This window comes from Melozone crissalis, unplaced genomic scaffold (assembly GCF_028551555.1).
Source record: "Melozone crissalis strain CALT ecotype California unplaced genomic scaffold, PUWL_Pcris_2 ptg000032l_1, whole genome shotgun sequence".
NCBI lineage: Eukaryota > Metazoa > Chordata > Aves > Passeriformes > Passerellidae > Melozone > Melozone crissalis.
In genome coordinates, this window is record NW_026535810.1 from 2,435,924 (window position 1) to 2,450,329 (window position 14,406).

Below are 14,406 nucleotides of genomic sequence, written 5' to 3' on the forward strand. Positions count from 1 at the left end.
ATCCTTGTTCTGCTGGTAGGTTTATTTTTCATTTTTAAAAATTTGTTTATTTTTTATTTTTTTCATTTTTTCTTTTTTCTTTTTTTTTTTTTATTATAGCAGGATTCTACTTTTGCCAGAAAAAAGAAATGAAGTGAGCACAGTGACTATTTTAAGTCAGTGAGTGCATTGTAGAGAATGTGCCACAGGCTACACAAATCGTTGGAAATAAAAATGAGGTGGAAAAGCAGAGATTTGGAGGAATCATGGATTCTGTCTGAAAAAAGTGACTTGATTTCTTTTCTGGGTAAAAGCAGTGACCTGTTACTGCTGATACCTCAGCAGCACCTAAAAAATGCACAATTGTGCTGTTTTATTTTAAAAATTACAATGAAGACATTCACTCTCATTTGAAGAATTTACAATTCCAAAGAAAAATTATCTAATTTAATAATCTAATCTAATCTGCTTTTGTTGAAGGAGCACACAGCAGATCACTGTCCATTCTTTGAAAAGAACTGAAAATATGTAATTTTGTGTAAAGGAGAAACTCAAATTTCCTACAAACCCACAGTTAGGGATGCTTTCTCCTCTGAAATTATGCACAGCAATGTTAGAGGTTAGAAAATAGAGAGTGATTGCAAAAATAAAAAAATAAATGCATAAACAATCCCAAATTCTCTGAAAAGAATCCATATGGATGTGGTGGAGGAGAATGTGGCATTCCACCTCTGTAACATCCTGTATTTTGATTTTTCCAGCTCTTAGCAAAACAGTATTTCCCATTCCTCTCCTGATAGCATAAATTGCAGAAGTGCTGGTTGGAGGTGAGTGTTCCAGGAGAAAAATTACAGAAAATCAGTCACTTCTGCAGTGTTCCTCTCATCCACCTTTACCCTGAGCTAAAACCGGTGAGAACTCACTGCAAACAGGATGGATTTTGAGAGGAAATACAGCATAAAAGGATTCTTCACCCTCTGGGGTTCTTGTAAAAGCTTTTATGGCTTGCAAAGAATGAATCTTTACATTGTGAGCCAGAAAAATGCAAGATCTGAGTGGCAGTTTGCCAGCAGAAAGCATTGACACTTTTGAACAAGAACTGTGTGGGACAATGTGTTTTTTTGGGGTAGGAATATGTTTTTTGGGGTAGGAATATGATTTTTTGGGGCAGGAAGATCTCTTCTAGGTGAAATGTTTGGGACAAAGACAATTCTGGTCCACCTGAACCAGCCCTGATGTTTCTGAACTGCCCGGAACCCAGGGTGGAGTCTGAGATGAAGTGCAGCCAGTCTCTCTCACTGGCATTGATCACAATCCATATTTAAAAACCAATATTTCATTGATTTTAGATGCTTGAGAGACTGGAGCAGCTTTCCAGGGAGCTGAACTGCTTTTCTCACTTCAGCACTGCTTGCAGAGCTCAAACTGAATTCTGAAATTCAAGGCTCAAATTCACGAAGGCAAAGATAAGTTTGGAAAATGTCTTTGCAGTTGTGATAATGGTTTAATTTGAGTTTTCATGTGTTTTTTTATTATTTACTTTGGGTTTTTATGTGTTTTTTTTTATGGTTTACTTTGGGTTTTTATGCAGGGCTTTATGTTTTTCCCCGAATCAAATCAGCAGGAGAAGTTAGTTTTAAAAGTGATATTTTCTCCTAAAATTGTTCTTTATGTATCAAGTCATGGCAAGGAAAGGACAATTTATATACTGGTTTAAATTGAAAAAGCTGCTCATTTTACATCTGCATTGAAAGACCTGCCTGCCATGTGCAGCCCAAGATCAGTTTTCTCTGATTTTATTGGAAAATGTTGCTTAAAGACTAAATGGAAACGAGTATAGCTCTACAATACCAAAGTGTAAAAGATTTTAATTGTTGCTTGGCAGCCCTTGCAAAGGGGATTCCACACTAGTTCTCTTTCTTTTTTCAGTGAAGGAAATCTGAAGCAATCAGATTTCAACCAAGATCTCTTGATTGAGATCTCTTGAGTTCACAGATTTATTGTTTTCTTTGGTGGCTTTATCCAGTTGTGAACACACAAATCAGGGAATGTCTGGGGGAAGCAGAAATGAGAATATGGAAATATTTCTGAGCTGCTCATGTGCCCAAGAGGAATTTTTCCATGAGAAACCTCCTGTACCAGAGCAAGGAGCTCCAGGATGGAGTTTCTTTAGGGGTGTGTAAGGTTGGTAGAATTCAGGATTTCAATTTTAATCCCAGAAAATGGACTTGACACCCTGACTGTTCTGTAAATCCCCGACTTTGCATGAAATCAGCTTTATACTGTAGCTGGAAATCAATGAGTCTTTCTGGAATTAATCATTTTTTCTACTTTATTAACAATTTATTTAAAATTAAAAATAACAGACTAGTATTTTTAAAGCAGTATTACTTCTCGTTCTCTACAAGTTGAAACATTGCATAAATAATTTTCTGGAAAAAAAAATAAATACATAATTCACTCTCTGAAATGATATCTTTTGTCCCTAGGTTCTGGTCCCACATAAAACAACTGAAAAATCTACCAACATTTCAAATTTCCACATTTATATTATTTCAGCATAAATTCTACAGGATGTATACAGCATTTGACAATTCACTTTCTAACAATATCCTTTAATGTAAAAACACAAACATTACTCTGAGTGTTGAGAAGCTAAGTAAAGGAAAATTGCTGCCAACCTAAAGAAAAAACAAAGTCGCATATCCTAAAGACTTTTCTAGAGGAATTCGTGACTTAGCAGAGGCTCACTTTTAATGCAGAAGCACCACCTCACTCCCAGAGCTTGGTTTGCACAGTTTTACTGCTACAGAGTGTGTGGCGAGATAATCCAACCTCTACAGAACAGAAAATGTAAATGGATGTGTCTAAGCTGATATTAAAGTCAAACATGTTCTAGAAAATAAGGAATAATCACTATATTCTATGTTAGACTATGGATAATGTTAGCTGCTTACAGGACAAACATCAGTGAGCTTATCTGGTTTGAAAGGAGCATCTTGTTCATAGATATGCTCCACTCCAGTTCCAGGGGAATTTGTTGAATTGTCCCTAAAACAAATCATTGTTCCCAAATCAATATGGTTCTAGTTGCCAGTTTTGAATTTATCAACCCCATAATCTTTTAATTAAAGATATGAGATGGATTTGTCACACTTTTACTTCTGTTTTGAGAACATTAATGTCACATTTCGGTTCGAGAGGCAACGCCTGGCGCACGAGGACATCTGGTAATGTGCTCATCTCCCAACAATTTGACTTCATCCACCAGAACCTGAAATCCCTGCTACCCCAAACTTGAAATCCCCGCTGCCCCCAAACTTTCTAGGGCTCCTTCAGAGATTCTCCTGGTGCTTCCCTAACTGCAGCCTTGTTCTGCATCCTGGTCTGGGGAAGGGATCCCAAGATTCTGTTCCCATAAATGAGTGGAATAAAGCAAAGAGCGCCTGTCTCCACACCAGTTTCACTTTCCTCTGCCTCCCCGCTCCTCCAGGACACACAGATTGCCATGCACCTCCTGTCACCCTGATTTTTCTGATGAACTCAATAAATCTCATGGTTTTACATTTAAAATCTAGTGCGAAAAGTGTTCTGGTGAACTTAATAATCTAATAATCTAATGGTTTTACATTTAAAATCTAGTGCTAAATATTTTCTGGTGAACTCAAGAATTTAATTCTCCCCAGAAATACTGGTTGATTATCCACAAGGCCTGCATGTATTTTTGTTTTCCAGGACATAAATAACTGCCCAGTGCTGGGAGCAAGATAAGATGCAATTCTTTGAGCTGCAGGAAGGACACCCCGAGTGAGTGACAGCAGCAAACCTGTGAGACTGGGGGAGAAAACTTTTAATTTATTTGTCCAGCATGCACATGGAAGGGTCCTTCTCTCCTGAAAAACTCATATTTAAGTTTTTCTAAGCTTCCTGATGTTTACATTCTTGTAACAAATTTCCTCACACGCTTTCTGTAAATAACTTATTGTTTTGCATTCTTTTCTGGAGGAGGAGAAATTGGACAGACTGTTGGTTTGTCCAGTGTCATTGGAGAGGTGGCACTGTCACCCTCCAATCCACTGTCACTTTTGGAAATCTATAAATACTGGAGCCAGAAATTAAAAATTCTCTTTTTGCCTTGAGAGAGCTGCGTGTTATTTTGTGTCCTGTAGTGACAGGTGCCTCCAGCTGCATTTATCTCATTCTTTATCACACATAAGTGCTACAATCTGACCCATTTTTGGCCTCTTTGACCCAGCTCAGCAGAAGGAATTGGAACCTTCTGCAGTCAGAACATCATGGTGTGACCTCCGAGTGCCTTTTGATGGTTCAGCAAACATCTGGAGCTGCTGGTCTGTGTCACCCAGTGCCACTGCCACATTTTCTGAAAAATCTCTTCGCCAGGATTTCTTCTCCTGGGAAGATGAGAAGCCTCAGAGAAAAGTGAAAACAGTATTATCTCATTTGCTTCTCCCTGTTTTGCTGCTTTGGAATTGTTTACCAACAGGTTTGATTGGTTTCATGTGAATTGTTTTTACTTAATGACCAATCACCATCAGCTGTGTCGGAGTCTGACGAGTCAGCCACGACTTTTTCATCATCATTCTTGTCAAGCCTTCTGGCTGTATCCTTTCTCTTAGTTTTAGTATATTCTTTTAATACAATACAATACAATACCATAAAATAATAAATCAGCCTTCTGAGAACATAGGAGCCAGATTCTCACCTCTCACCTCATCCCGGGCACCTCACAAACTCAACAACCCAGAGCCACCTCCATCCTTCCATCCATCCTTCCCTCCTTCCTAATAGGCATTTTCCAGCTCGTGCTGGTTGGATTTGCCGCTCCTGGCTCTGGCCAGATGCGGCTTCTTGTTCTTCTGGGGCCGGGGCACGTCCTTGCCGAAGTCCTTGAGCTCGGACTGGTTGTGGTAGCGGGTGTAGCGCTTGCACTTGCAGGCCGTGGCCGCCCGGAATTTGTAAGTCCGCGTCTCCTGCTGGGGACAGGCCATGAGGACGCGCTGGGTGCGGCTGTGCGCGGGGATGCAGCGGAAATCGGGCGCGTTCTGCCGCCACCACTTGCCGCGGCCGATGGAGTTGGGCAGCAGGTGCGAGGGCTCGCACTGGCCCGAGCACAGCAGCTCCTTCACCGGCTTCAGGCTGCGGCACGGCCCGTCCGTCAGGAACCGCGTGGTGCGAACCTCCCGGCAGCTGAAGGCGGCATCTGCGGACAGGGAACGCGTTACTGCCTCTGCTGCCTCCCTGCAGTCCTGCTCCTTCATTCCTCTAATCCTTCAGTCCTGCTCCTCCCTTCAGTCCTGCTCCTTCATTCCTGTAATCCTTAATTTCTGCTCCTCCCTTCTAATCCTGCTCTTCCCTTCCTTCAGTCCTGCTCTTCCCTTCTAATCCTGCTCTTCCCCACATTCCTGCTCTTCCTTTCCTGTAATCCTTCAGTCCTGCTCCTCCCTTCAGTGCTGCTCCTCCGTTCCTGTAATCCTTCAGTCCTGCTCCTCCCTTTCTTCAGTCCTGCTCCTGCCTTCCTCTAATCCTTCAGCCCTCCTTTTCCCTTCCCTCAGTGCTGCTCTTCCCTCCAGTCCTTCTCCCTTCAGTCCTGTTATTTCATTCCTGCTCCTCCCTTTATTCCTGTAATCCTTCATGCCTGCTCCTGGCTTCCTTCATGCCTGCTCCTCGCTTCCTGTAATCCTTCTCTTCCCTTTATTCCTGTAATGCTTCAGTCCTGCTCTTTCAGTCCTGCAATCCTTTATGCCTGCTCCTCGCTTCCTTCAGTCCTGCTCCTTCATTCCTGTAATCCTTCATTTCTGCTCTTCCTTTCAATCCTGCTCTTCTCTTCTTACCCTGCTCTTCCCTTCCTTCAGTTCTCTTTCCTTCCTGTAATTCTTCAGTCCTGCTCCTCCCTTCCTTCAGTCCTGTAATCCTTCAGTCCCACTCTTTCATTCCTGCTCCTCCCTTCAATCCTGTTCTTTCCTTCAGTCCTGCTCTCCCCTTCAGTCCTATTCTTTCCTTAAATCCTGTTCTTTCATTCCTGTAATCCTTCATTCCTGCTTTTCTCTTCAATCCTGCTCTTCCATTCCTGTAATCCTTCAATCCTGCATTCCTGTTCTTCCCTTAAATGCTGTTCTTCCATTTCTGTAATCCTTCATCCCTGTTCTTTCCTTCATTCCTGTTCTTTCACTCCTGTTATTCATTATTCCTATTCTTTCCTTAAATCTGGCTCTTTCCTTCATTCCTGCTCTTCCCTTAAATCCTGCTCTTTCCTTCACTCCTTTTCTTTCCTTCACTCCTTTTCTTTCCTTCTTTCCTTTTCTTTCATTCCTGTGTTCCTTCATTCCTGTAACCCTTCATTCCTATTTTTTCCTTAAATCCTGCTCTTTCCTTCTTTCCTGCTCTTTCCCTCCCAGCTTTGAGAAAGCACCCAAAACCTAACCCAAACCCTAATCCAAACTCAAACCCCCCATGCCCTGGCTGCCTGAGCTGCCAGTAGGAAGGAGGAACAATTTGGGGAATAAATGTGTTTTTAAGGGTTTATTTTACTTCTCACTATCCTCCTCTGATTTTGGTAGTAATAAAGTCACTCTGTACCTCTAAACCAAGCCTGTTTTGCCCTCAACCTCCAAACCTCCAGCTCAGTTTATCTCACTCTTATCAGACTATAAGTGCTATAATCTGTCAGATTTTTTTGTTGTTGTTGATTTTTCTCTCCTCTGCCCAGCTGTGGCAGGGGAGGGTGAGTGAGTGGCTTTTGTGGGTGCCTGGTGTCGGGCCAGTGTCAAACCACAAGATTTCCTTCAGCAGATCTCTCTCGGAGCCAGACTTGAACAGCAGATTTGCAGGAGAAATACCTCAAAAAACTCACCCATGCTGCTCCTGACTATTCAGCTACTCCAGCTGTAAAACCCTTGAGTAACAAATTACAAATTGGTGAATAAAATGCACCAGGCACATTTCATGTCAGTGATGTGCAGGGGGAAATGGAGCAGCTGGGAATTTTTGGCAATATTCTCCTGGCTCCATTTACCTGTGGGCAACACCTTCCTCCACAGCTCTAGTTTAACTCTATTTACTTTAACTCTATTTACTCCAGATTTAAATTTTTTTCCAATAAAAAAAGAGTGTTTCTTAAGTGATTTTTAGCTTGCATGATGGGTTCCAGGTTAGAGAAATCCCAGGTAACAACAGCACTAAGGAATTCCCACTATTCAGGCAGCAGCTTTTCCAAATTTCCTGTTCTCTGTGGTAATTCCACATGTCTCACAAAGCTCCTTGAGAGAGCTAAAGGCATCTTCTGGCTATTAGGAACTTTATAGATGTTTTCCTCTCCTTTTTCTCAATGGATAACTATAGGCAAATGAAGAATTAGAAAATAGAGGATTTCTTAGCATTAAGTATTTAGAAATTTTCTAGTTGTAGGAACATAATTTTTCCCAAAAGCGGCTCTTTTCCCTTGTTTAATTGACTTGTTGGGAAGACACAAAATTTTATTTTTAAGTGTTTATCAAATAATTTCATCTAGGTGAACACATGAATGTTCTTTTCTTAGTCAAAAGAACGGATTTAACTCAGGAACATTGTTGGTGGTGGAAGCCTTCAAAAGTCAGCTCACAGAAGGCTGTGTCTGTTAGGCCCATTCTCCTCACTGTGTGTAAGGTTTAGTTCAGCAAAAAAGAGTTCTGACCCTGAATTATTAGTGACACAACAGTATCTGTACAGAGATTTTAATTTTCGGTTTTCCTGCGAAGTACAGAAACAGGACTTTCAGTGCTCAGATTTATATTTGTCAAAGTATATTTATATTTGTCAAAGTACAGCTAGCAAAATTTCATTTTGTTTTAAATTTTGAAGGACTGCATTAATGAAATTAAGCAATCCTTGTGACAAAAACACTGGCAACTGAACCCCACATGCACTTCAGTAACACTCTCAAGTTCCCTAAGCAGTCAAGAAAATTATGTCTGTCTGTAAATACATAAATGAGTGGAATAAGGTGCATTTTACCTCCATAAAACACAGGCAGTTAAATATACAAGCACTTGCCTCAGCTCTGTAGGTGATATTTGTGCATTTATGTCCTGTGAGTGTGCAGGTGCAAAATCCCTCATGGTCTGGGGCTTATTTTCCAGAAATGGCCACTTTGGATCATCATTTTGATTCCTTATGTTAAAAATGCCAAAATAAGTATACAAGACCATTGTGTATCTTAAACAACTGCCCACTCTCCTTCAGTCTTTGATTTCTTAACTTGCTGTGCTTTCCACTTGGAAAAATATGCACAAATCAGTGGGGCAGGTTCCCAGCTGATGGCAGAGTAATAAGAAGTTAAAAAATGAAGGTATTGAGATGAGATGAAAAACCCAACCTGCTCTGCCCTGGTGGGGCTGCCTGGGAGGATCTGAGTGCTCTCCCTCTTAGGAATATGAGAGACTTTTAAGGCCCCACTCTCAAAAGCATTAATTTTAAAAAATTTCTTTAAAAATATTGTTAACCCTCTGGTTTTAAATGCCCTAAAGGCAGCTGCAGCAGAAATTCCCAACTGCCTTCCAGATGTCCCCAGAAAAAGGAGGCTGGCTGAGATCTGCAATGCCCAACAGTGGAAATTCTAAGTTTGATCTGTGCCTGTGCTGCTCTGTGCTTTGTGCTGTGTCTGGAGGACCAAACTTGCCCTATTTTCCAGTGGAAAACTTTTTTAAAGCCACCTTTCTCTGTTTGGGGTTGGCTTTCCATCTCCTGTCTCTCCCCAAAAGGACTTGGCCGAGTGACAATGGATCTTGGAGCATTTTTGGCTGCTGGAACCTGGCTGAAGATCTGCCAGTCAGGGAGCAGCAAATTTCTCTCATTTAGCTGAGCACAACCTCAGTGTGCCACTTTTGGTGTGATCTTAGCCACAGCTGGTGTGGATGTTCCTAAATTACAAATTTATATTATTGTCTCCACTGTTAACCCATTCCCCATCCTAATATTAAATGGGGAAAGAGAATTTGTGACATTTCCTCACAAAACACAGAGAAGTGTTAAGAAAAATCTACTACAGGTATTTGTTTTTATCTACAGGTATTAATTTCTACAGGTTGGATGTTTTGGAGTTGCAGAGTAGCAATATTCAACAGAGAGCTGATGTTAGCATCAGTAAACTCCAATATATTCTTCCCAATGTTTATATTCATACTTTTTCAACAGCAGATGCAAATCCCTGTCACTTAAAGCAGCTGGGCCACACCTAAAAGTGTTAATAAACAAACATAGATGATCACAAGTTTTCTTTTACAAATTGCTACGATCCAAACAGAAATAATGATATTTTTCTTACCACTGAGGTCTGGAGTTTGTTGTATGTGTCTTCCTCCATGTTTTGCCTGGTTCATGGTGTTGTTGTTGCTGAAAGTCGGCTCCATTGGCGTTTCTGGATTTTCAGTGATCTCAGGAATGATTTCTGTAGCATCATTTTTAAACACCTGCCAGCCTTGCACAGAGTGAAGCGTGATTTGTGTCAGGACACAGACAGCGCACACAGCCCAAGGGATCTGCATGGTCACAGATCAGCTTTTCAGCACCCTGACAGCCTCAGATCCTGGCCAAAGGCACATTATTCCCCTTTTTAAAATCCCTTTTAGAACCAAGCCAGCCAATGACTATACAAAGTGGGAAGGGCCAGACAACTCATTCATCTCAGCTTTTGTCAGTGTGAAATAAAATGGGTGTGTGGGGGTGGGTTAGTGACAATATTTTACAACTGTTATGCAAAAACTTCTCTTATCTACCTCATTTTTGAGCCTGGCAACAAAAGGTGATAGACAAGACTACAATGAATTGCAACCTGCCAAGCCTTTCTGCAGTTTTGCTCTAACAATGGTGTAATTAAAACCTGCTTCTGCCTCCATCCATATATGAAACTTTGTCTTTTCCAAAGGTTTTTCAGACTTTTTACATTTTGCTGTTGTTATTCAGCAAATTCCCTCTCCCCTTTGCTCAATGTATAAAGTGAATAAATATAGAAATTGAAGCTCAGTAATTCTGCTTTTCAGTCTCTGCAGGGAAATTATTAGGGTTTTTTTCCTCTATTTTCCATAACAAGGAGCTTTTTTTCCTCTCCTTTCCATAAAAAGGAGCTCCACATTTTGTTTCATGTTCTTCTAAGCATCATTTTCCTTACTTACATGTAGTAAATCTATTTTTGGCTTGGAGCTGAACTGAACAAGCCGTGAAGGACTCCAAGTCCTGAAGGAGCAGGGACTAAAGAAGGATTTTGGTATTATTTTGGTCAGACAGGAATAGCACCATGTGTGGGTACTCTCCAAAAGAGCCTTGTCCAAAGTGACATCAGAGCTGCAGAAAAGCAGAACAGAAGAGCAGAACAGAGCTCAGTGCTGGCAATCACTGAGTCCTTGCTGCCTATTTATTCCCATTGTTTAAATGCCCTCAAAATTGGATGCATCCACCAAAGCTCAGTTTCTGTTAATTCTTCATGTAATATTTCCAAAAGCTGTTGTCTCTAGTGGGCCTGCACTGACAACAATCTCATTTAGAGTGATCAGCTGTCACATAAAACAGAAAAATCTTCTTGATGTAGCTTCTCCCAAGCACTTAGACAATCTTTATTAACTCCTCTATACAAACTATTACTAACTATTACATTTATCTGTATAACCCACGTGGAGAAATAATACCAAAACAATTTCTGAATGAAAAAAATAGAAGATATATTTAGCTTGTGGCTTAAAATTTCTTGTCCATAAGAAGGAGGGCGGCCTAATAGATGCCAGGAAGGAACCCAAATCTCAGCCATTCAGATTCCTTAGCTACAAAAACATTTTTTCACACCCTGTAGCTCCTTGCCTGCTCACAGCCCTTCCTGCAGCAAAGCAGACATGCTCTGTGCTGCTTCCCTCCCCCAAAAAGTTTGATTTTTGTAGTTTTAATGAAGCACAGGAAAAAATAAAAAGAGTTATTAGGGAGAGAGTGTTCTCAGAATGAGCCCTGATAGGGTGGGACTGATACTGGAGCTGAATACATTATATCTGAATATTATATATAATTATATATATATATATATATATATATATATATATATATATATATATATATATATATATATATATATTATATATAATATTCAGAGCTGAGCAATTCCATCCTCAGCCACTGCTGTGGTTTGCCCATAGCCAGAGCCAAACCCACACAGGGAAAAGGATTTGTAGAAAATTCTCAAAACCTAACAAAAAGCTCACACAGTATACATGTGTATGCAAACTTTAAAATAAGAAATACTAATTTAGAAATACCATGGAATAAGGTAGATATTGTTGAGAGAGAAATTGAACTAGAAAGGAGTTTCAAAAGAGAGCCTTAGAAAAAAAGACTAAATGCTTTTAAAAAATAGAACTATAAAAAAATACATCCTAGAAAGACCCACAAAAAGTAATTTTAGATGATTAAAGCATTTACAGCATAATGTAGCTAAAGCTGATAGGCCAAGAAATGCTTATAGGGTGGAAAACTTAAGAGTTTGGGGATTTAGAATATAGAAATAAATATTTAATTTCTAAAATTTTATTTAGAAATAAATATATCTAAATGTATACAGATGATATATATATATATAATCTATGTATATAATAGAGTAAATACTCTAAATATTTTGACTATAGAAATAAATATTCTATAAATATTTATATATTTATAGAAATATTTTTCTGACATGTAGAAATTAATATGATAATTATAATAATACATTTATTATATTATAAGTAAAGATAATAAATTATATTATATTAGAAATAAATAGTAATTATTTAGAATAATAAATGTATTATATTATAATTAAATATAATAAATTATATTATATTAGAAATAAATATATCCTAAATATATTTAGAATATAGAAATAAATATTGAGGTAATATTTATTATTGAGGAAATATTTATTATTTATAAGCAAGATGGAGGTTTTAGGGTGTAGACTGGCCATTCTTCTTTACCTTATTTTTCCTTCTTCTCCATGGGTTTGGGTGATTGTTTGTAACTGGACAGAAAAGTCCATATTGCAGCTTTGAGGGATCAGTTATTGGGTTAAAAGGGAAAATAATCTAGGTGTCAGTTCTTAATTGGAAATAAATATGAAGCAAAATGGAGGTTTTAGGGTGGAGACTGGTTGCTCTCCTTTACCTTCTTCTCCATGGGTTTGGGTGGTATTTTGTAATTGGACAGGAAAATCCACGTTGCAGACTTTGAGTGATCAGTTATTGGGTTAAAAGGGAAAATAACCTAGGTGTCATTTCTTAATTGGACAGTTTAGTCTTAAAAGACCGTGTAACAAGAGATTGTTGGCCATTTTGTGCCTTGCTAATGAAACCTGCAGAACTCATGGTTGTGAGGGTGTTTCATTGCTAAGAAGCAATAAACACCTGAGTCTGAACATGAATTATCGTCTCAAGTGCCTTCAATCCAGACCCAGAGAAACCAATAACCCCCAGCAGAAAAGGCCTCAGCTCGGTCTGCCCTGCTCAGCAGCAACAAAAACATCTCTGTAAGATCATCACTGAGCTCAGCACAAACCCAAAATGGGAATAAAGTCAACCCCACTGAGCCCAAAGCAGTGCTCAGCTCTGAGGAGGAAACAGAGCCACCAGGAGTTAATTGGCATCTCCTGCTCAGCCTGAATCCCCTGCTGCTGCTTTCTGAACTCCAGAAGAGTTCAGAAACTCTTGAAACACTGTCCTGAAACACTGGCATTGAACCCTGCAATTCAGGCACAGCTAAAGCAGCTCCTGAAATTGCCTCAGTCATTCCATCTCCTGAAATTCCTCAGTCATTCCATCTCCTGACATTCCTCAGTCATTCCAGCTCCTGACATTGCCTCAGTCATTCCAGCTCCTGACATTCCTCAGTCATTCCAGCTCCTGACATTGCCTCAGTCATTCCAGCTCCTGAAATTGCCTCAGTCATTTCATCTCCTGAAATTCCTCAGTCATTCCATCTCCTGAAATTCCTCAGTCATTCCAGCTCCAGGTGCTCCCCTGCCCACCCCTGGGCCTGAGGGTTGTGCTCAGCATCCCAGCCCAAAGCTGTGCAGGTGCAATTCCAGCTTCTCTGTGCACAAACTTCACACACTGCCCAGGAATCCTGCTTTTGACATGATCAAAATTCTGAATTTTGACATGATCAGAATTCTGTTTTGACATGAACTTTGCTTCTCAAACAGTTGTTTGTTTTTTGGGGTTTTTTTCCATGCTGCAGCCTTTCCCAATCAACTTCCAGCTGCCTCAGAAGAATTCTGCAATGTCACAGAGTGAATAAAGTCTGAATGCTGTGGTGTGATGATCTGCAAGAAGCCAAAATAAATGGATTCTTATTATTCTCCACCAGACACTGCTAAGTCATTCTGGTGGCTTGTCTTTTCCAGTGGTAAGAATTCCCTGGATTCACACCCCAGCACAGCTCAGGAGCCAGGGATGGCTCTCCAGGGAGGAAGAACAAGCCTACAGCTCCATCTGGTGAGTCAGCCAGCCAGCAGCATCAGCCTACAGGAACTACAATTAAAACACACAACCAACACTTCGTTATTTCCAGGATTTATTTGCAGAATAAATTAATAAATAACTAAAACTAATTCTCACCAGCAAATCCTTAAAAGACACCTCTCAGGCTTGTTCTGTTTCTAGTTTTGCTCTTTGGTGAAGCCCAGAAAGTAATTTTAGGAGAAACTTCTGTGCTAAACTAAGACAGATTCCACTAGATAAGTCTCTGTGCTAAAAACATCATAGTAAACTAGCAGAACTAATATAAAAAATAAAATTAGGTAAAAAGTTCTGCTTCTGGCATCAGAGTGTTGCTGTTTGCGACAAACAGTTCTTTCCAAATGTACCTCCCTAAATAAGCATTCTTGTAAGGAAGATCTCACAGCAAAGGGCAGGTGCTCAGCAATTTCAGCAATAAAAAGCTCTATTTTTTCCCAATACATTCTCAATTTCATATTACAAGGAAAGAAAGCTCTCATTCCCACGTTTTATGTATCTTTCCTTCTACAATCAGGAAGAGAAATTTGGTATACAGCATATCACTGTGGGTTAGAGACATACAAGACCTTCCTGGCCAGCTAAAATGGGCAGAGGAATTTGCAGCATGACTGTACTTGGAGAGCAAGACTCAGAAGAAGGCTATGATCCATTAATGGAGCGGTGCTCTGACATTTGAACTATTTTTAGCCTGCTCTAAAAGCAGAAATGGCTTTGTTGCTGAGTTGCCTATCAGTGATTTTAAATATGATACTCTGTCTCACTTTTAAAAACAATTTATAACATTGTTTTACTTATGCCCCTCCACTCTCATATTGCAAAACATTTGCTAAATCAGTTTTGTTATACTGAGACAAATGGGCCAGAGTTTCCATAAGAGTGACCAGTGTCCCAAGAAGTAAAA

At 39.8% G+C, this 14,406-nt stretch overlaps 1 protein-coding gene across 1 annotated transcript; it reads right to left on the reverse strand.

Moving 5' to 3' along the window:
- Positions 1 to 4,781: 4,781 nt before the first annotated feature.
- Positions 4,782 to 9,518, reverse strand: SOST (sclerostin). Its single transcript, XM_054281338.1, has 2 exons — positions 9,299 to 9,518; positions 4,782 to 5,200 (listed from the first exon to the last, which is right to left on the reverse strand). Exons 1-2 carry the CDS (start codon positions 9,516 to 9,518, stop codon positions 4,782 to 4,784), a joined length of 639 nt encoding a protein of 212 aa, XP_054137313.1.
- Positions 9,519 to 14,406: the final 4,888 nt, after the last annotated feature.